The 24,508-nt window shown below is 36.2% G+C and overlaps 1 protein-coding gene across 1 annotated transcript in view; it reads right to left on the bottom strand.

Moving 5' to 3' along the window:
* The window catches only part of LOC118731566 (phospholipid-transporting ATPase ABCA3), a 246,857-nt gene that overhangs the window by 96,291 nt on the left and 126,058 nt on the right, over positions 1–24,508 (bottom strand). The window contains exons 13-18 of the mRNA XM_045589342.1: positions 22,707–22,861; positions 22,105–22,260; positions 21,596–21,806; positions 10,953–11,103; positions 1,510–1,608; positions 462–630 (exon numbers count right to left, since the gene is read on the bottom strand). Of these exons, the coding sequence (XP_045445298.1) occupies positions 462–630; positions 1,510–1,608; positions 10,953–11,103; positions 21,596–21,806; positions 22,105–22,260; positions 22,707–22,861 (941 nt within the window). The remainder of the gene's footprint in view (positions 1–461; positions 631–1,509; positions 1,609–10,952; positions 11,104–21,595; positions 21,807–22,104; positions 22,261–22,706; positions 22,862–24,508) is intronic.

The raw sequence follows: 24,508 nt of genomic DNA, 5'->3' as shown, positions 1-24,508 counted from the left end.
TTTTATGGGAAGAATGGATAAATAGGAGAATAAAAGAAATATTTGGCAATTCAAACAGACTTACCACACTGAAAACCATAGTGATTAAATAGCAATTCCTTATATAATATCAATTACCATTGCAAAAAAAATTAAAATATTGTGCATGCTTGACTATTAAGAATCATGCTCACTCCAACTCATACTAGCTTCAATGAGCTAACAAATTTCTGGATTATCGACTTGAAAAAACAAAAGAAGTCTAAAACAGAAAACAAAAACAACTGAGAAATAACTATTAAGATCTTTATCTAGAAAACATTCCTCTGCATTAAGAAATTAATTAGATCATGGTACAGGGTGCTCCATATCTGGTTGGGTCTGCAGTGCCTGAGAATTCCACACTCCTTTTGTCCAAGTATTTCAAAATGTACCTCTTGTGCCCAAGCGAATATATATCAGTTTTCTGTAAAGGTCCTCACCCCAGTATTAAACATAACAGCAGGTCTTTCATTCACAGTGAACGAATCTGCTCCCTCATTTCTTGACATATTCCTATTTTGGTTCTTGACTGATGCTTCACTCATCTGAGAGAGATGCTGAGGTTGGGCAGATGCAATGTCTGTTTGTGAATCTTCCATATTAATGACCCTATATTTAAAAAGTACAAAATATTACATTTTTACTTTATCCCAATACATCTTGTTTGGAGAATGTGTTACAACACCCAGCTCAGAAGACTTCCTGGTTTGCTTGCTGACTGGAAGGAGTGCAATATGAAAGCAATATGGCAGAGCAAGTGATTCCCCAGCACTACTTATAGAACTGCTGCCAGACCAAGGGCAAGCTGGAAAAACAAGGGCAACACAATGTTTCACTAAGTGGAACTCATTCAAGTTAAATATTAAGGTCTAACTCCTACTTTGAAGAAGTTACAATATCTATACATACAATGTAAAAGCCTAAGCAACCAAATGACCGAATGAGCGAATAACCAAAAGACCAGTCTCTATGATGTACACGGACGACCAGGAGGCAGACGCTCAATGCAGGAGCTGCCCCCTGGTGGTCAGTTGGTTCCCACAACCAACCTCCCTCAGTAGGCCAACCTCCTGCGGCCCCACCCCCTGGCCAGCCAACCTCCCACCGCCCCTCCCCCAGCTAGCCACCCCATGCCCCAGATTGGGCTGGCTGACCAACCTCCCACAACCCCTCATCCTGGCCAACCTCACGATGGCCACCCCCCCATCAGCCCAATCATTGACCTGATCATTGGCCCAATTGCTGGCCCAGCCAAGGGACCCCATCCATGCACAAATTCATGCACCAGGCCTCTAGTTCCTTTATAAAATGATGGTGATGATATTTTTTCAATGTTCTTATTGTAAAAGAAATTGCATGAGGCCCCTCCCCTACACTTCTTAAATTTTTAATGTGTGCATCTGAAAGTGTGGTGAGTTTACAAAGGGAACTAAGAGGTGGTCTTTTCCCCACTCATTGTTTTGGTGTTTCCTATACACTGCTGCTCACCTAAAGAAGACTTCTTCAATGGTAGTGACAGAGGCACCAAAGCTAGAAATGCCCAGCTCTGCCCGTCTCCTTTCCAGATCAGTAAACAAAGCTTCAAACCTAAAGCAAGAATATGATTAAGAGTAAGAATGAGGAGAAAATGCTAGTACCAAATCAGAAGATTTTCTTAGTTGTGTATTTTTATTCTAAACTAACATTTTTTAAGCATTGGAAAAATGTAGATCATTCTTCAATGCTCGTTATAATTTCATGCCTTTGGTAAATCAAAACGATGGAAAAATTGATTAAAAAAAAAAAAAGAAACTAGCAAATTACTATAGCAAATTGCTTCCCACTCTACTTTGTATGTGGGTACACATAATTTTGGTCTTCTTATAATATATCAAGAGACTCTATCTATGTTAAAACTCTATCAAATTGACATAGTTGACTTATCATACATATGGTCCCTTAGTCAATCACTTAGTAAATCATGGTAGAAAATCAGACTCAAGTTAATAGTGGTAAAAAGACACAGAAAATAGAAAGTGGATCAGGTTCAGTAGATGAAGATGTAGAGAGAAACGTGCTTCAACGGCCAAGGAAATCTGTAGAAACTGAGACAGATGAAACGTGGAGACATCAAGGCTTTTAAAGAAGTTTTCTTTGAGATTTTATGGTATTTCATATTCAAAGGATCGTCTTTGCCAGAGACCTCCAGGTACTCAAGATCATTTATTATATTCCCAGTAGGAACAACTGAACCTCTCTGTTCATTCTCAGTGTTGAAGAAGTCAAATTTCCCCTTTTGTAATATCTATTAAGATTTAAGCTTCATATTTGAGCTTAAATTGTGTTCCATTCAAGTCTATGTAGTTTTTCACATTGGTTCTCAGCTGGCACCTTTAAGTTACATAATCAGATATATCTATCTACATGATAACCATTCACATGTATGAATTCCATCTCTTTCTATGTTTCATCCTTCCCAATGTATGGTTTTGCCACTAGGATTCACCCATATTTTCTTCTGCTGCTTTTATATTACCTAAGAAATTAATATGAGTGCATTGTACAAAATTCAGAAAATGAATACATATAAAAATTAGAATATCCTTCATAGATAAGCAGTGCTAATACATGAATACTTTCACACATTTATTAGATTTTTTTGGCTTTACACAATGTATGACAAAATTAGAATTACACTGTGTGATACTTTGAAGTGTATTAATAAAGCACAAAGTGAAGATGAAAAGCCATCAACAGTTTAGTAAATAAGTTCATACATTATAATATGAATGTATGATACAATAAGATCTAACTAAAATGGGATTTTTATTTACTTTTTAATTCTTTGTTGTTGAAAGTGTCACATAGGTCTCCTTTCTCCTCCATTAACTTCTCTGCACCCACTCCCCTCCTGCAGCACATACTCTCACCCCACTAATTGTCTGTGTCCATTGGTCATATTCATATGCATGCATACAAGTCCTTTGGTTGATCTCTTATCCCCACCTCTGCCCCTCTAAGGTTTGATAGTCTGTTTTTTGTTGTTGTTCTATATCTATATTTGTTTATCAGTTTATGTTGTTCATTATATTACACAAATCAGTGAGATCATATGATATTTATCTTTCTCCCACTGGCATATTTCACTTAACATAATGCTCTCCAGGTCCATCCATGCTCTTGGAAATGTTAAGAGTTCCTTCTTTTTTATAGCAGCGCAGTATTCCATTGTGTAGATGTACCATAGTTTTCTAATCCACTCATCTGCTGATGGGCACTTAGGCTGTTTCCAAATCTTAGCTATTGTAAATTGTGCTGCTATGAACATAAGGGTGCATATATCCTTTCTGATTGGTGTTTCTGATTTCTTGGGGTATATTATATTCCTAGAAGTAGGATTACTGGGTCAAATGGGAGTTTCATTTTTAATTTAAAATGAATTTTTTTTCAGTCATCTTACAAATGAAAACCTAAGTCTTATAGAAAGTGGACAGAAAAATGCTTATAAGGGAACAAAACAAGATTCAGAACATTATAATAAGATCTCATTTCTATAAAACTAATTATTTTAATTAGTACCCATGTCAATGGATACATGTCATGATCAGGGAAAACATAAACTTTCCCAGTGTGGGAGAGTGGTTGTAGGAGAGTTTTGCTTTCTAATTCATATGCTCCAGAAATAAATAAGCTTTTCAATCTTGTCATCATATGTAGATTAGCAAACTCATTAGTGGTAAAATAATTAGTAATAAAACAAAATAAATATAATAGATAAATTAATAACAAATTATAATAAGAACCAATCATATTGTGAAGAACATATATCTATTTTTCTAATTATACAGGCTTTCTTATATAATAGAGGCCCTGTGCATGAAATACACGCACTGGGTTGGGGGGTCCCTCAGCCTGCCTGTGCCCTCTCACAGTCCAGGAGTCCCATGATCGATCGCCCCAAAGAGATAGGCCCTGCCCACTTGACTGGGGTTTTGTGATGGATTGCCCTGGCCACCCACCACAGCCCACCAGTTGGTGGCCTGGTCATCCTTCTTTGGGGCAATCATGGAACCCCCGAATTGATCGATTGTCCTGCCAGCCGGTGGCCTGGCCCTCCCTCTGTAGGGCAATCATGGGGCAATGGCCAGGCCCTCGACCAATCGCATCGCACCCATCTTGGCTGGCCTGGCACCAGTGGGTGTCATAGCGTGGGAGTCTGGAAGGTGAATACACCTGGAGATGGGTAGGCAAGGTCGAGGGAGGAGCTGACCCCGCTCCCAGGTTCTGCAGGCAGCGGGCAGAGGGAAGAGGAACGCTGGGCTATGGGAGGGTCTGTTTGCTAGGCTTAGAAGATAAAAGGTCCAGAGCCTAGGCTGGCGGCACAGCCCTGAGCACCAGAGCCACGCCCCTCAGCCCACATACACCCAGTGTTAAGGGAGGCAGGGCTGCTGGCTGCGGGGAGTCTGGAGCTGGCAGACCACAGCTGGTCAGAAAGAAAGCCACAGTTCCATTTTTGGCTGTTTTTATTTTTAACCCAGAGCACAGGAGTTTTCGTTTACAACTACTCCGGGTGCTAAAGGGGAGGCTGGGTGGGAAGCAGTCAAGGGAGACTGGAAAAAGTCATAGGCCCCAAACTGAAATGGCATTTTTCTTGAAAGGAGCTAGTGATCCCAGCAGCCACAGGGCAGGAAAAGAGAAAAACAAACAAAAAACGCCCTAAGCACAGACTTTCCTACTCACAGCACACCACACCCTGCATTTGTAGTTTAATGGAGGAACAAACGCAGAGGTGAAATAACAATAGACCCCGCCGAAAACAAAGGGTTGTTACAAAATACTATGAACAACTCTATTCCATCAAACTGAACAACCTGGAGGAAATGGACATATTCCTAGAAAAATACAACCTTCCAAAACTCAATCAGGAAGAATCTAAAAATATCAATAGAGCAGTGACTTGGGAAGAAATTGAAACAGTCATCAAAAAGCTTCCAGCAAACAAAAGCCAAGGGCCACAGGAGAGTTTTACCAAACATTCAAGGAAGAATTAAAACCTATCCTCCTCAGACTATTTCAAAAAATTCAAGAGGAAGGAACACTTCCAAACTCCTTCTATGAAGCCAGCATCACCCTAATACCAAAACCAAATAAAGACAACTCAATGAAAGAGAATTACAGGCCAAAATCCTCAACAAAATTCTAGCAAATCGGTCACAACACGACCAAGTAGGATTTATTCCAGGAATGCAAAGATGGTACAATATCTGCAAATCAATAAACGTGATACATCACATAAACAAATTGAAAGATAAAAATCATATAGTCATATCAGTTGATGCAGAAAAAGCATTTGATGAAATCCAACACCCTTTCCTGATAAAAACTCTCAACAAGGTGGGAGTACAAGGATCATACCTCAACATAATAAAAGCTATATATGATAAACCCACAGCCAACATCATACTCAATGGGCAAAAACTAAAACCATTCCCTCTAAGAACAGGAACAAGACAGGAATGCCCACTATCGCCACTCCTCTTTGACATAGTACTGGAAGTACTAGCCATTGCAATTAGACAAGAAGAGGAAATAAAAGGCATCCAAATTGGAAAAGAAGAAGTAAAGTTATCCTTATTTGCAGATGACATGATATTGTACGTAAAAAAACCAAAAGACTCCATTAAAAAACTAATTGACTTAATAAATGAATTTGGCAATGTAGCAGGATACAAAATTAATGCCAAGAAATCAATGGAATTTCTATACACCAACAGCAAACTTCTAGAAACAGAGACTAAAAAAGCAATTCCATTTACCATTGCACCAAAAAAATTAAGATACTTAGGAATAAATTTAACTAAGGAAGTAAAGGACCTATACGCGGAAAACTACACAACACTGAAAAAAGAGACAGAGGAAGATGTAAACAGATAAAAGAACATACCATGTTCATGGATTGGTAGAATCAACATCATCAAAATGTCCATACTTCCTAAGGCAATCTATAGGTTCATTGCACTCCCCATTAAAATACCAACGGCATATTTCACTGACCTAGAAAGAACTCTCCAAAAGTTCATTTGGAACAATAAAAGACCCTGAATAGCCACAGAAATCCTGATAAAGAACAGTAAAGTAGGAGGGATCTCAATAGCAGACTTCAAGCTGTATTACAAAGCCATTGTTCTCAAAACAGCCTGGTACTGGCACAAGAACAGACATATAGATCAATGGAATAGAATTGAGAACCCAGATATCAACCCAAATCTCTATGCTCAGTTAATATTTGACAAAGGAGGCACAAATATACAATGGAGTCAAGACAATCTCTTCAATAAATGGTGTTGGGAAAATTGGACAGATACATGCAAAAGAATGAAACTAGATCACCAACTTACACCATACACAAAAATAAACTCAAAATGGATACAGGATTTAAACATAAGACGGGAAAGCATAAAAATACTAGAGGCATCCACAGGCAGCAAAATCTCAGACATATGCTAAAAAAACTTCTTCACTGATACTGCCCCTAGGGGAATGGAAGCTAAAGAGAAAATAAACATAAAAATAAAAAGCTTTTTTACAGAAAATGAAACCATCAGTGAAACAACAAGAAAGCCCACTGTGTGGGAGAACATATTTGCAAATGTTATCACTGATAAAGGTTTAATCTCCAACATCTATGTACACCTTATACAAGTAAATAAAAGGAAGATGAATGATCCAATTAAAAAATGGGCAATGGACCTAAATAGAATATTTTCAAAAGAAGTCAGAAGGAAAGCCAAGAGGCACATAAAAACATGCTCAAAGTCACCAATTATCCGAGAGATGCAAATCAAAACAACAATGCGGTACCATCTCACACCTGTCAGAATGGCCAACATCAACAAATCAACAAAGGACAAGTGTTGGCGAGGTTGCGCAGAAAAAGGAACCGTTGTGCACTGCTGGTGGGAATGCAGACTGGAGAACAGTGTGGAGTTTCCTCAAAAAATTGAAAAAGGAACTCCCATTTGATCCAGTAATCCCACTCCTAGGAATATATCCCAAGAAACTAGAAACACCAATCAGAAAGGATATATGCAGCCCTATGTTCATAGCAGCACAGTCTACAAAGCTAGAATCTGGAAACAGCCTATGTGCCTGTCAGTGGATGATTGGGTCAAATAACTATAGTACATCTACACAATGGAATACTATGCTGCCATAAAAAATAAGGAATTGTCATCATTTGTAGCAACCTGGATAGAACTAGAGAACATCAAGCTGAGTGAAATAAGCCAGTCAATGATAGAGAAATACCACATGACCTCACTCAGTTATGGATATTAAAGAACATTATAAACTGATGAACCAAAAGTCAGATATAAAGACAGTAAAGCAACAAGCAGACTGTCAAATTACAGCCAGGAGGGTAGGGAGATCTGGAGGAGATAGAGATCAACCGAAGGACTTGTATACATTGCATATAAGTACAACCAATGGACACAAAACTCTGGGGAGGGAGGGTATGTATGGGAGGGGGGGAGCAATGTTAATATATGTACACATATAATAATTTAATAAAAAATATTTTTTAAAAGTTTAGCCACATCAGAAAGTAGGTCTAATTAAACAAGTTTATTATATATATATATATGCACACACATATATATATATACACACATACATATATATATATGTATATATACTACTTTATATAGAGATATCTTTGATCACCATTCTTTGAGGTATACAATAGGAATAATTGCTGAGTCATAGTATGCGCACAAATTTAGCTTAGTAAAAATGTCCAAACGTTTTCCAAAGCCATTTTACCATTTTACACTTCCTTCCCCCAGCAGTGAGATTCAACTGCTAGGGTTACATGTCCTTTCAGTTTTAACCATTCTCATGGATGTGTAGTGGCAATATATTCATCTTTCATTCTTTAAAATGTTGCTTATAGTTCTGGGAAAAATTCTTGACAGTTTTCTCTTTCATTGTTTCTCTTTTCTGCCATAATTATTGGTCAAATATTTATTAGTCAAACAGGAATTTTATTTCACTTTATGTCATTTTCCCTCTTCACAGAGCCCTCTGAAAGACTCACAGTGTCCTCTTCAATTGAATTCACATTATGAAAGCGAGGTTCTAAGTTTCAGTACATTTGTTTTAAAAGTAGGCATTTCTTGTGATCCTTTTATTTTCAAATTCAGTACCCTTCCTATAGCTCATTTTTCTTTCATCCTTATGAAAGTAGATTGATGTTTAATTAGGTAAATAAGTGTATATTAGATCAATGCCTGGTAAAAAGAGCTCAATTGCTATTAGCTAACCAAACTATAGCTGGAATGAAAATCATTAAGAATCTCTGAAATAAGTGGATCCATAGGTATTTCTTTTTCTTACAATCCTCCCCCCTTAAGAAAAAAACAACAACAACAAACAAATACCCACACACACAAAACAAACAAACAAAAAAAACACAAAAAACAAACAAAAAAAACCTCTCCGTGTTAGAGAAAAGACATTCTACCCTAATTTCATGATTTTTATTTTATTTCTAGTGAGTCTATCATTCCAAATCTGGATGTATGGTATGGCAATCTACAATTAATTGTTTACCTCTAAGATCTCTCTCTCTCTCTCTCTCTCTATCTCTATCTCTATCTCTATCTCTATCTCTATCTCTATCTCTATATCTGTCTATTTTTTATTTTTTTCCTCCAGGTCCAAATGATTGGTAGGGGATAAGATTAACATCATCTGCTTCCAAATGTGAAGATGTGATAAAATATGAAGACAACATGATAAATATAAAGGATATAAGGGAAAACATTGCCTGCTTCTAAATAGTTTAATTTCCTTTTTCATTTTTGAGAATGTCACGTGTCCACATGAGTGAGGATAGGTGGGGAGTGTGATAGTTTAAAGAAGTGCTTTGTCTTAGTCTCCAGAGAAATTCCTGCAGCTTCACATGAATCACAACCATCATGATGGGCCAAAGCTCCCACCTGGTTTCTGGTTGTTTAGGGATTCATATATAGAATTTTATTTCCAAGTCTCCATGATTCTTTATTCTTTCATTCCTGTTTACGTTAAGGATCTGGATTCTATTCTTCTACTGATCCCATTGTTTCATGCTACTGCTTTTCGATAACTTCCAGATTGCTAAATAAAAAGTTAAAATCCACTCATCTGGTGATGGGCACTTGGGCTATTTCTAGATCTTAGCTATATAGATAAGTGGATAATAAAGACGTACATCTACACAATGGAATACTATGCAGCTATAAAAAGGAGGAACTCTTGCCATTTGCAACAGCATGGAAGGATCTGGAGATCATTACGCTAAGCAAAAAGACCAATCAGAGAAAGACATGATCTCACTTATATGTGGAATCTAATGAACAAAATACACTGATGAACAAAATAGATCCAGAGACATGGAAGCATGAGCAACAGACTGATGAATCTCAAAAGGAAGAAGGCAGTAAAGATTAACCAAAGAACTTGTATGTATTTGTGCATAACCCATGGACACAACAATAGTCAGCAGAGGCCTGGGGAGGGGCAGGAGCAAGATGGAAGAGGTCTACAGGGGGGGGGGGGGGGGAGGTGTGAACTGTAATACTTTTTTAAAATTTATTTTCTTTATTATTTTTTAAATTTTATTTCTATTACTGAAAGTCTTACAGATGTTGCCTTTGTTTTTTTAGTGTGTTTTTTTTTCCCATTGACCCTCCACCACCATCCTGCACCCACCTCTCCCAGACCTTCACATTGTCTGTGTCCATGATTATGCATATATGCATATAAGTTCCTAATTAATCTCTCCTTTCCAGCCTCACACTCTCACTTTTCCTCTGAAATTTTTTAGTCTGTTCCATGCTTGTATGTCTCTGGTTCTATTTTATTCATGAGTTTATTTTGTTCATTAGAGTATTTTGCTCACATATGATTGAGATCATGTGGTACTTATCTTTATTTGATCTGCTTATTTAACAATACAGGAAATTTTGTTTAAAAGAAGCACTTTCTATAACACATTGAATATACTTTTAAATGGAGTTCCTTGTATATAATGTGATCTTTAAAAAATTATATTACATTAAGAATTGAAAGAAAAATAATAGTTAAAATCATGTTTTTTCCCTTTTTTAATCTTTTTGATACATTCCTCCTTTTCTAAGGAGGCAGAAAGTAACTTCATATTCTTCTTGATTGTGACAACTGGCTTGATTCTAGGAAAGAACAAATTAAGTACTTATTTGTATGACAAGAAATAAAGATAAGTACTCTGAAAGTCATTGATGAGTACTCTTAGTTTTAATTTCAAATTTTTTGTATGGTTATCACTAAAGTTTTTGTTTTTTAAAATATATTTTTATTGATTTCAGAGAGAGGAAGGGAGAAGAAGTGATAGAAACAGCAATGATGATAAAGAATCATTGATCTGCTCTTGCATGCCCCCTAAAGGGGATTGAGCCTAAAACCTGGGCATATACCCTGACCAGGAAGCAAACTCTGACTTCCTCAGTGGGTTGACACTCAACCACTGAGCTACACCATCCAGGCATGTTTTTATTCTTTGTGACTCCCTCTGATGAGTAATAACTTAGCTAACTAATGCAGTAAAACTGCCTCTTTCCTCTGGTTTCTTGTCACCCTGACTTCAAGTGCCATCACTATGAGCATTTTTTTCTCTCATTATCTTAATATTTCCATTCACTCTACTCACCACACAATTTTATTCTACATACAAATACCACCCATCATCACCAATTGAAACCAGCCCACTACAAACCATAAGGTTACATCCCTCTCTTTAGTGCAAGTGGCAGCAAGGCCTGGAGATTTGGCTTGTTGAATGACCTCTACTTGCTAAGCCTGAAGAAACCAGGAAAAGCAACAAAAATTTCCTGTTATCTAAACATCAACATTAGCATTCTCTTAATCCGTACCTGTGTGTGTAGTCTTTGGGTAGAATAAAATATACTTCATTCAAAACACTCTTCTCCAAAGTGGCCGATGGTATATGATAATTTATCAATTTTGAGATTTCTTCAACATTACAATGAGGTTCCTTCACTATGACTAAGTGGTATCCCACACCTGAGAAAATTCATTAAAAAAAACAACACACAACTTAGTTATTTCCCTTATTCTAGTGAGACTCCACTAGGTTTTCATGACTTGGATGAGCAATAATAAGGTATGGCATGCCACAATTAAATTAGATTACAAGTCTAAAAAGTCTAATAAATGCTTCTTTTGTAATTTTATTATTTTTCTTTTTTTTAAATATATTTTATTGATTTTTTACAGAAAGAAAGGGAGAAAGTTAGAGAGTTAGAAACATCAATGAGAGTCATTGATCAACTGCCTCTTGCACACCCCCTACTGGGGATATGCCCGCAACCAAGGTACATGCCCTTGATCAGAATCGAACCGGGTTCCTTCAGTCCCCAAGCCGACGCTCTATCCATTGAGCCAAACCGGTTTGGGCTGTAATTTTATTATTTTTCTTACAGACTAATAGACAAGAGATAGAAAGAAAAGCTTCTGTTATCTGGCCTCTTGTATTATATACACTGAAATCTGAGAGAACAAGATTTATATTTATTAAACACATATTTATTGGGTGCCTACTATATGCAAGTAAGTAAATAAACCAGCTAAAACTCCTATCCTTCAAAGACCTCAGAAATCTTTCCAGAGTATTCTGTACTTTTACTAGATCCACTGCACAAGCCTTCCAGAAGTTGGAAATGGGTAGTGACAAAAATCCCTCAAAGGTTCTACAGGAATTTGTAGAAAGCATTGCAGAGCATTCTGATAGCTCAGGGTATGACAATAAGGTTTGAGAAATAGCTGTGGGATTCACTAGTCTTTCACTGAAATAGCCCTTCAAAAGTTTGGGAGAGGGTATTATGGTAGAGAGAAACCTTTTCAGGTAAAACTCTGCAGGGATGGATAACAAAGAGGATGTGTCAGATTAAAAAAAAAAAAACTAAACAACAACAACAAAAACAACAACAACTGGGAACTAGACTGTAAAGAGAACTTTATAATCTCATTCATGCACAGATCTCAACCTCTGCTAAAAGCAAAATCCTAATCCCATTCTTAAAATGTTTGAAGAGAGCTATGATCAGAATCTAAATACAGTAGGTCTTCAGTTATGTTGGAGATCCATTCCTATGGTGCAATGTAACACGATTTTCACCGTAAGTTGGAACCCAGCTACACAAGCACCTATGTCACTCACATGGAGCACATACACAGCAGTAATGAAGTGAAAGATTAAAAATAAATTTAAAAGAAAGATAACAATTCCTTACCTTTACTTGTGGTAAATAATTAATAAAAAAACATAAAGCACATATGTACATACATCGAAATAATGGAACTTTTTTTTAATATATATATAAATAAGTGGGAGATGGTGACATAGCCACGAAACAACGTACTTTACATCCAATGTAACCTGAGGACTGTCTGTAAAGTTGTAACACATCCCAATATTTGCTCAAATGCAGGTCATATTTATTCAGTTGTCTACTACAATAGTGGCCAACATATCAAAGCATATCCTTTCCTGAGAATAAATATCAATTACTTTATTCTCTACTGTTATTTTATTCACAGTGACAATCATAAAAGTTACAAAACATGCGAAGAAGAAAATATAACCCGAAATATAATGAAAAAATAAATAGAAGTGGAGCAGAGGTATTTTTCGAACAATAGAAAAATATGTCATGAGAATTCAACTCTATAAAGTGGAGACATATGACTTACCTAATAGAGAACACAAAATAACCATCATAAAGATGCTCACCAAGGTTAGGATAATAATACATGTGAAAAATGATAATTTCAACAAAGAAAGAGAAAACTTAAAGCACTAAAAAGAAGTCATAGAGCTAAAAATATATGATTAAATAAATTGAAAAATTCAGAGGAGTAAAAATCAGACTAATAAATGAGTGAGTTCTAAGTTAAGGCACTGGAAATTATTCATTCAGAGGATCAGAAAGAAAATAAGAACAAAGACTAAATAAAGCCTAGGAGACCAATAGGATACCATCAATAGAGCAATATAAACATTATAGGCGTTGCATAAGGAAAAGAGGGAGAGAAATCACAAGAAGGTTATTCAAAGAAATAATGGCTAAAAAAAACTTTCCAACCTAGGCAATGGACATGAAGATTCAGGAAGCACAGAATACAAGATTAATTCAAAGGAATTCACAATGCGTTCCATTTTAATCAAACTAGAGGCATGGTGCATGAATTTGTGCACAGGTGGAGTCCCTTGGCCTGGCCAGCAATCAGGGCCAATCAGGTTGACCAGGAGGAGGGGACACAGGAGGTGGACCAGCTCTGGGAGGTTTGCTGTGAGAGCACACTGACCACCAGGGGGCAGCTCCTGCATTGAGCGTCTGCCGCTTGGTGGTCAGTATTCATCATAGCAACCAACCAACCAGTTGTTCAGTCACTTGGGCTTTTATATATATATAGATAGTCAAAAATCAAAGACAAAGAGAAAATTTTGAAAGCAGACAGAAACAAGTAAGTTGTCACATACAAGGATGATCACTAATTTATATAATGTATAATTACTAGGGTGTATACCTGAAACCAAAATAATATTATAATATTATATATCAACTTTAATTGAAAAATAAAAATAAAAAATATTTTAATTTAAGAAAATGCATTAGACAGTGGTCAGCAAACTCATTAGTCAACAGAGCCAAATATCAATAGTACAATGATTGAAATTTCTTTTGAGAGCCAAATTTTTAAAACTTAAACTAAATAGTTTGGTACATTGTTATTAATTTAATTAGGGTACTCCTAAGCTGGCCTTTGCTAAAAACTCAAGGGGCTAAAGAGACACATGTGGCTCACGAGCTGCAGTTTGCTGACCACTGCATTAGACTATCAACAGATTCTTCAGTAGAAACCTTAAAGGTTAGATGATATATTCAAAGTGCTTAAAGAAAAATCTTCCAACTAAGAATACTATACTGGCAAAACTGTCCTTCAAGAATCTCTCTATATATAAAAGCCTAAACAACTAAACAATGGAACAACCAATCGACTGATCACTATGATGCACACTGACCACCAGGGGCAGATGCTCAATGCCAGAGCTTCCCCTGATGGTCAGAGCACTTCCACAGCAGGACCACTGCTCAGCTGACTGGCAGGTGCCAGACACAGGGCTTATGGCTGGCGAGCACTGATGCAGTGAGGCAAGCCTCTCCCTATCAGAACTGACTGGGCGCGAGTCTGCAGCAGACACAGTGGGGCCGGGATGAGTGGCAGTGGAAGGCAGGAGCAGAAGGAGGTGTTGGACTGCTGGGTTCAGCCCAATCCCTGCAGGCCATGCCAAAAGACCTCATCCATGCATGAATCTGTGCACTGGGCTTTTAGAAAAGGATGAAAGATTTTTCTAAACAATTAAAAACTGAGAGAGTTCATTAAAACTAGAACAACTTCATAAGAAATGGCAATGGGGTTTTCTTTCTTTAAGTTGAAAAGAAAGTATGCCAGAGAATAATACAAAAGCATATGAAAGTATAAAACTAACAGGTGATGGAAAATATGTAGACAAAATGTATTATTGTAACTGTGGTGAGTAAACTACTTTAAATTCTATCATAAAAGTGAAAAGACAGAAGTATTAAAATAGTAATAGTTAAAACGTTATATTTTTACAAGAAATTATAGCTTAAGATAAGTTACACAACACAAATAGATATAAGTTGTAACATTAATAACTAAAGCATGTGGGATAGGGAAGATACAAAGAATGGTTTATATATGCAATGGAAGTTTACCTTTATTAACATATGACAGGCAATTAAAACTATAATGTATTTTATGTAACCTCCCTGGTAACCAAAAAGAAAATACACAAAAGAAAAGGAAAAAGAAATCAAAGCATATCAATACTAAAAATAATAAAAAGGAATGAAGACATGGAGAGAAAAAGAGGAACACAAGAACTATTAGACAGACAAAAATTAACAAAATAATAATAACAAATCCTTCCCTATCAAAACAATTACTTTAAATGTAAACAAATTAAATAAAATACACTTAGTAACTGAATAGACAGAAAGTGAGATCCAACTGGATGCTGCCCACAAGAAATGTGCTTTAGGTTTAAGGACAGATGCAGGTTGAAAACGAAGAGATAGAAAAACAACTCCATAAAAATATAACCAAGAGAAACAGGTGTGACTATTCTTATATCAGATAAAATAGACTTTAGGTAAAAAAAAAAAAAAAAAAAAAAAAAAAAAAAAAAAAAAAATGCCAAGAGAGACAAAAACAACAGCAACCCAAAATTGATAATGATTAAACGATCAATTCAAAATAAAGGTGTAAGAGTCATGAAAATTGTATATCCCAATATCAGAAGCCTAAATATATAAAGATATATAAAGCAAATGTTGATAGAGCTGAAGGATAAAATAACCAGACATACAATAAAATAGGAGAATTCAAAATCCCACTATCAATAATGGACAGATTAAACAGAGAGAAAAATCAACGGAGAAACAGAGGCCTTGAACAATAGTATAGATCAAGTGGACCTAACAAAAATATATAAATAATTCTAACAGTAGCAGAATATATATTTTTCTTAAGTGTGCATAGAACATTTTCCAGACTTGATCAAATATCCTATCAAAAAACAAGTTTTAACAAATTTAAGAAGATTGAAATGATACTGAGTAACCTTTCTGGTCATAATAGAATAAAAATAGAAAGCAATAGCAGAAGAAAAACAGAAAAATTCAAAATTAAGCAACACATTTTGAACAACCAAAGGGTCAAAGAAGATATCAAATTAGAAAATATGTTGGGCCAGGTTTAAATAAATACAACATACCGCCTGGCCAGTGTGTCTCAGTGGTTGGGTATTGACCTATGAACCAGGAGGTCATGTTTCGACTCCTGGTCAGGGCACATGCCTCGGATGCAGGCTCAGTCCCCAGTGTGGAATGTGCAGGAGGCAACCAATTAATGATTCTGCCTCATCATTGATGTTTCTCTCCCTCTCTCACTTTCCCTTCCTCTCTGAAATCAATAAAAATGTATTTACAAAATAATTTCTAAAATTTATGGAATTCTGAAAAGCAGTACTAAGATGAAAGTTTATGATGATAAACCTCAACTTTAAAAAGAAGAGAGATTTCTAATAAGCAACCTAAGTTTATAACTCAAGGAACTGGAAAAAGAACAAACTAATTGTAAAGTTACCAGAGGAATAAAATAGTAAAGAATATGCCATAAATAAATAAAACAGATAATATAAAAACCATAGAAACAATTTACAAAACTTATTTTTCCCATGTTTTTAATTGAATTTATTGTCGTGACATTGGTTAATACAATTATATAGGTTTCAGGTATACAATCCTACAATATATCATCTGTATATTCTGTTGTGTGTTTACCACTCCAAGTCGAGTCTTTCTCCATCACCATCGATCCTTTACCTTTTCAACCTACCCTCACATACCCTTCCCTCTGGCAATCCCCATATTGTTGTCTCTGTCCATGAGTTTTTCTTTTTAAGAGTTGGTTGCTTAAAAACATAAACAAACAGCTATAGAATTTAGCATATAGAAGAAAAAGAATTAAATATAAAACAGAAATGATGAGACGTTACAATTAAAATCATAAAAGTAATAAAGGATGACCAGAAAGTTCTGTGAACAAGTATATAGCAACAAATTGGTTAATCTAGTAAAATTGGTAAAATTCTAGAAACACGCAATCTACAAAGATTAAATCATGAAGCAATAGTCTAAACATAACTATCTCTAGAAAGGAGACTAAATCAATAATCAAAATATTCTGATAAAGAAAATACCAAGAGGAGATAATTTCACTGAGAAACTTTACTAAACATTTAAAAGAGAATTAATTCTTCATAATTCAAAAAAATATTGAAGAGTACAGTACAATTCTATACTCACTTTATGAGTCAAACATTGCCCTGATAACCAACTCAGAAAAAGACAGCCCAAGAAAAGAAAACCTCAGGCCAATAACACTGCTAGACATAGATGTAAACATCATTAACAAATTCTGAGCACACTGAATCAAAGAACACATTAAAAGAAAAATACCATGACTGGTGAGATTTATTCCTGGTATACAAACATGGTTCCAGGTGTACAAATCAATAAAAGAAACACATGTACAGTATAAAAGAAAAAAATTACATGATGGTATTAGTAGGTGCAGAAAAAGCACTTGACAAAATGTAATACCCATTCATAATAAAAACTCTCAATAATTCTGATATAGAAGCAACTTAGCTCCACATAATCAATGTCATATTAGATAAAATGACTTCTAATATCATACTCTATGGTGAAAAACTAAAAGCTTTTTTTCTAAGATCAAGAATAAGACAAGGGTAACCATTCTTACCATTTCTATTTGTCAAATCCTGAAAGTTCTATTTGAATAATTAAGCACAGAAAACAATGGTATCCAAATTAGAAAGGAAGAGAAAAAAATGATCTTTGTCTACAGATGACATGATGAGATATATAGGCAACCCTAAAGACTCCAAAACACACACACACACAACTGTTGTAGCTAATATACGAGGTAGGATAAAAAAAAATCATCAAAAAATCATACAAAAATAAATTGTATTCCACATATTAACACTGCACTATCCAAAAAGAAAATAATCACACAATAACATTTAAAAAGAATAAGAATTAAGCTTAAGTAATGAGATGAAATATTTGTACACTGAAAACTAAAATGCATTGATAAAAACATTAATAAAAAATTAATAAAGACAAACAAATGGGAAAACATCCTGTGTTCATGAATTAATATAGCTAAAATGTCAATAGAACCTTAAGTGATCTACAGAGTTAATGCAATCCCTATCAATGCAATTCCAATGGCACTTATTATAGAAATAAAAGAAGATCCTAATATTAATTGAAAACACAAAAGACCCTGAGTAACAACAACAGCAACAACAACAACAACAACAACAACAAAATTTTTCAAGAAAGAACAAAACTGGAAGCATCCACACTTTCTGACTTCAAATATATTATACAGCAACAGTAATTAAAACAGTATAGTACTGGCATAAAATTAGAAAAAAATAGATCAATGTAATACAATAGAGCATGTGGTTCTCAACCTGTGGGTCGTGACCTCTTTCGGGGTCAAACAATCCTTTCACAGGGGTCACCTAAGACCATCAGGAAACACAGATATTTACATTAGGATTCATAACAGTCGAAAAATTACAGTTATGAAGTAGCAACGAAAATAATTTTATGGTTGGGGGTCACCACCACACAAGGAACTTTATTAAAGGGTCATGGTATTAGGAAGATTGATAACCACTGCAATAGAGTTCAGAAATAAATCAACACATGTATAGTCCAAGAATACACGATAGAGAAAAGATAGCTTCTTCAGCAAACTATATTGAGAAAACTGGATATTCACCCACCAAAGACTGAATATGGGCCTATATTTTACATTACACACAAAAATTTTACATCATTGCAAAAAATACAATCAAAGTGTATTTAAGACTTAAGCACAAGACTTGATCCCATAAAATTCCTAAAAGAAAACATTGGGTAAAAGCTTTTTTACATTGATCTTGACAGTAATTTTTTTAGAATTAACTCCAAAGCAGTGGTAACAACAGCAAAAATATACAAGTGTGTTACCTCAACCTAAAAACCCTCTGCACCACAGAGAAAACAATCAATAAAATAGAAAGGCAAACCTGTGGAATGAGAAAGAGTATTTGCAAAGACTATAACAAGTAAAGGATTAATTTCCAAAATATATAAGGAACCCCAATTCAGTAGTAAACTCAATAGCAAAAAGACTAATATTATTTTAAAATGTGTTAAAGATTTGAATAAACATTTCTCAAAGACACAGAAGTGGTCATGTGGTATATGAAAAGATGCTCAACATTACCAATCAAAACCACAATGAGATACCACCCCACACCTATTAGGACAAATACTAAAAAAACAAAAACAGCAAGTGGTAGGGAAGATGTGAGAAAGCTGGAACCCTTGTAAATTACTGGTGGGGGTGCAAAATGGTGTAGCTACTGTAGAACACAGTTTGGAGGTTCCTCAAAATTTAAAACTAGTCAGTCAGAGAAAGACAAATACCATGTGATTTCACTTATATGTAGAACCTAAAACAAAACAAACAGAAGCAGACTCATAGAAACAGAAACCAAAGGGATGGTTACCAGAAGGAGTCGGGAGGGGGTGGTTGAAATAAGGATGGGAATATAGCCAATAATCCTATATAATAAAAGCCTAATATGCAAATCGACCAAATGGCAGAACAACCAGTCACTATGATGTATACTAACCACCAGGGGGCAAACACTCAACACAGGAGCTGCCCCAGCCTGCAGGCCCCAGGCCAGCCAGGCAGGTGCCAGTGGGGGCCCCCAATATTCTGCCAGTCATCCCACAGATTGGCCCTCATCGTCAGCCAGGCCTAGTGACTCTACCCATGCATGAATTTTATGCATAAGGCTTCTAGTCTATATATATAAAAACCCTACAATGCAAAGTGTCCCCTCAGGAGTTCAACCAGAAGATTGGGAGTTTGATCGCTCTCTATGATGAATAGAAAATCCAAAAGTAGACCTACATATAAAGAGTCAACTGATTTTCATCAAAAGTGCCAATTCAACAGGAAAAAATAGTTAAATGTATTTTGGATATTCACATGGAAAAAATCAACATCAACAACTTACCTAACATCATTCACACAAAAATTAATTTAAAATAGATAACAAACTTTTAGAAGCTAGAACCATAAAAAATCTAGACGAAATGTAAGATTATATTTGCAACCTTTACATAAGTAAAGGTTTCCTTAAAAGCATAGACCAAAAAAAGGAAAATAATTGATAAACTGGGCTTTTCAAAATTAAAAGGTTATGTTCAATAAAAAAGATACTAGCAAAAAATGAATAGGCAAGAAACACATTTGAGGAAATATTCACAATACAAATATCTGACAAGGGAACTTTCAGAATATATGAATTGCAAATTAACAACAAAAAAGATACAAACCCAATATTTATACTTCACAGAGTAAATTATACGAAGAATTAATTTATACATGAAAATGTACTAAATATTCTTATTCTTAAGAAAATGAAAATTAGAGTAATAGATATTGTTTCACATTCTCTAGATCAGCTAAAATCCAAATACAATACTAAAATACTGGTATGGATATAGAGCAAATTGATTTCTCAAACATGCTGGTAGTTGTAAAATAATACAAGCACTTTAAAGACTCTTTTGCCGAATGTACACTTCATAATTGACCAAGTAACTACATTCCTATGTATTTTCACTCAAGATAAATTTTTATCCAACAGAAATTTTTACAAGCAAGTTTACAACATATTTCTTCATGATATTTGGAAATTATATAGAATTGACCTAAAACAACCTAAAAATCCATGAAGAGTAGACCGTGTGTTCTACTGATACATGCAGCAACAAAGATAAATCTCAAACTACTGTGCTGAGGTAAAGAAACCAGAAACCAGAAATCATTGTGTATGATTCATTTATGTTATCTTCAAGAACAGGCAAAATTAATGTATGGTAATAAAAATGAGAAAGCAATTGCTTTTGAGAAAGGGAATTGATGAAAAGAGGTTAAAGGGAACTTTCTGGAGTCATAGGAATACTCTGTATCTTGCTTTACTTGGAGTCAAATAGGCATATACAATTGTAAAAACTCATCAAACTGAGCAAGGAATATCTATTCATTGTACTCCACATAAATTACACTTCAATTAAAAATTTTTCCTCTCTAGAGGAGAAACAGATAATAAACAAGGTAAATTAATAAATTACATATTTTATTAAGCTAGTGCTTCAGGAAAAAATGGATAGAAATATGAAAAGTTGGAGATAAGGCACTAAAATTTTATTAAGGGGGGGGGGGCAAAGAAAACGGATATATAGATAATTTCAAATAATTACCTAAAAGAAGTAAGGAAGCTATTAAGACATATTTGGCAGTTTTATGTTTAGGAAAAAGTTTTCTCAAAATTAGAATAAAATATTCTGCACATACAGAAGCAATTTTATACTGATTTAAGCAAGGAGTAGATAACTTATTCCCTACATTTTTCATAGAATTCATGAATAGATTTATCTATTCACCATCCATCTACTGTCTACCACTTATCATCTATTTATTGATATAGCTATTTCATTAAAGGCCCAACTGCAGTTGGGAAAATTACAATTTAAATGGATGTCATATGAAAGAAATAAACATGAAATTTGGAAAATGCAATAGTTTAAAAAAATTTAAATATGACCATTATTTCAAAGGGCTCATAGTTGAACCCAATTAAAAGAATAGAGGGAATCACTGAAGTGATTGGTAGATATAAAAAAAAACACACAAAAATTACATTAAATAATATTATTAAGATATCAATATCCATAAAAGTTATGTTAGAATAATATTAAGTCATCAATATCAAAAGAATTATTAAAAAGAGAGAGACCATATATTTTTTTGAGGAAAAGTGGAGAACCACAGCATCGCAAGGATCCCTTCACCATGATGGCAATGCGGTCGCCCAGGATGTCAGCTTCATCCATGTAGTGGGTGGTCAGTAGGACTGTCCGGCCCTGCTTATACTGCTGGAGGAGGTCCCAGGTGGCCATTCGCGAGGTAGGGTCCATGCCAGCTGTGGGCTCATCAAGTATCACCACCTGGAGACCAGAAGAACAACTCCATGACTACGTTACACACGACGGATTGGTGCACTGGGTTCTTTCCAGTCACTTGTCAAACTGAGCTAAGATGATGAGCTTAGACTGAGACTGACTTAGCAATGTTGGACTGATTCCAAACCTATGGCCACTTTATTCCAACAAGGTTGACAGGCAAGCACATCGGGGATTTGGGAGGCTACTCTAGAGTTAGATACTACATATCAGTCCATGGGTTTGTGTCAGCTTTAGCCCTGCTTCCGTGGGGGTCCATTTCTAGCTTTTACTTTGCTTTTACCTTGGAGTCCCCTATGAGTGCTATACTGATGGAGAGTTTGCGCTTCATCCCTCCACTCAGTGACACTGAAAATGTATTTCGCTTTTCCTCAAGGTTTAAAGCAGACAGCATAGGGTCAATTTCCTTAGCGTGCATCTTTCGAGGGATTCCTTTCATCTAGAAAAAGAAGGCAGACTTTATATGGTGCTTCCAACTTCATCATCAGAAACATGTTTCACCAGTTCTTTTCTTAGACTAGGGGTGTCGAACTCAATGAGAGAAGGGGCCAAAATCTAAAATCCAGCCTAAATCGCGGGCCGAATGGTTTACTGAACAGTCATAAACTGTCATTGTGATGGAAACGCAGCGGAGTGCAGTGATGACAGCGCGGTGCGGGCCACATTGCAAGGCCTGGCGGGACGGATTTGGCCCGCGGGCCTTGTGTTTGACACATGTGTCTTAGACCATCTACAGTGTTTTCTTCCCTTTGCCTCTCTCTATGTTTAAAGAAGAATTCACCAAAAGTAAATTTTTTAACTTTCTAAGAATAAGAATATTGATAGTAGGTACTCTATGTTACGTACAGGAATAGAGTGGAAATAAAGCAACATGTGTTTGGTTACCACGCAATAGAAATGAAGGTGTTCTGCTACTGTCAAGTAGTTAAACAACAAGTCCTGCTGGGGACACAGGCCCAAGCTCTCCCTGATCTGGACCATGTGCTTCGAGATGGAATATCCATTAACATAGGCCTCTCCACTGGTAGCAGGATAAAGACCTAGAATCAAGCAGAAGACACACAGAAGCTTAGCTTTCATGAGGGAACAGAACAACAAACTGTTCATTCATATATGAACTTCAAAATATACTTGTAGATTACTCAATGGAATCAGTAATATCTCAGTACCACACAGTTGTTCGAATGGCTATTATCAATAAGACAAGAAATATCGATAAGTGTTGGAGAGGATATGAAGAAAAGAGAACCTTTGTACACTGCTGGTGGGTATAGTCACTCTGAAAAAACAGTATGAAGCTTTCTAAAAATATTAAGAATAGAGCTAACAGCCAAAACCGGTTTGGCTCAGTGGATAGAGCGTCAGTCTGCAGACTGAAAGATCCCAGGTTTGATTCCGGTCAAGGACATGTACATTGGTCAAGGGCAGCTGGTCGATGTTTCTCTCTCATCAATGTTTCTAGCTCTCTATCCTTCTCCCTTCCTCTATATAAAAAATTCAATAAAATATATATATTTTTTTTAAAGAATAGAGCCACCATATGACCCAGCAAGATTTTTACCAAGTATCTACCTGACAATTTTGAAAATAATTATTCATAAATAGAGATACATATGTTTGTTGTAGCATTATTTACAATAGACAACACATGGAAACAACTCAAGAGATCTTCAGTGTTTGATTAAGGAAGACATGATACATATCCTATCTAATAAAGAAGGAATATGCAAATTGACCATCACTCCATCACAAAGATGGTGGAGCCCATGGCCACAAGATGGTGGCGCCCAGTCCTCTCAGCCCCACCAGAGTTCCCCAGCACCTGGGAGAGGGGCAGCCGCTGACAGTGGACAGTGTGAGATGCCTGGTGGAATGCTTGCTTCATCGCTGTGGTGACAAGGCAAGCATTCCACCCCAGCCATGGAGGGCCTTTGGAAAGCAGGCACAGAGCAACTGGGGTAGAGGGTGAAATGGTGTGTCATTGCCATGGTGATGAGGCAAGTTTTCCACACCTGGGTGTATGGGCCTCTGGCCAGGAGGGCAGTTGTGGGCCATGAGGCCAGCGGGGAAGGGCATTTGAAGGTGAGCAGGCCGACACACAGAGTGGTTAGGGGCAATTGGGCAGGCAGGCAGCTGAGCAGTTAGGAGTCAGTGGCCCCGGATTGTGAAAGGGATGTCGACTGCTGGCTTAGGATCAATCCCACAGGGATATCCCCCAGCAGTTGGACATCCCCGGAGGGGTCCCAGATTGGAGAGGGTACAGGCTGGACAGAGGGACACCCTCCCCGCTGTGCACAAATTTCATGCACCAGGCCACTAGTATATAAATAAAAATACCCTGTTTCCCCCAAAATAAGACAGTGTCTTATACTAATTTTTTTCCCCAAAGATGAGCTAGATCTTATTTTCAGGGGATGTCTTATTTTTCCATGTGCTAGGTCTTATTTTCGAAGGATGTCTTCCTTTTGGGGAAACACGGTATGTAACACAAATAGTGGTTGATTTGGGTGACACTGGTTGCCAGAGGGAAGGGGATAAAGGAAGAAGGGGGTCCTAATATAAGGTGACAGGAGAAGATTTGATTCTGGGTGGTAGGCACACAGAGCAATATATACAGGTCTTGTAATATCAAAACCCATACATGAAGCCCATATGTTCATGTTCAAATATCACTCCAATCAACTTAA

Source organism: Pipistrellus kuhlii, unplaced genomic scaffold, assembly GCF_014108245.1.
Source record: "Pipistrellus kuhlii isolate mPipKuh1 unplaced genomic scaffold, mPipKuh1.p scaffold_m20_p_31, whole genome shotgun sequence".
NCBI classification, from domain to species: Eukaryota; Metazoa; Chordata; class Mammalia; order Chiroptera; family Vespertilionidae; genus Pipistrellus; species Pipistrellus kuhlii.
Note: the sequence above shows the minus strand (reverse complement) of the source record. Positions and strands in the feature narration are given on the sequence as shown.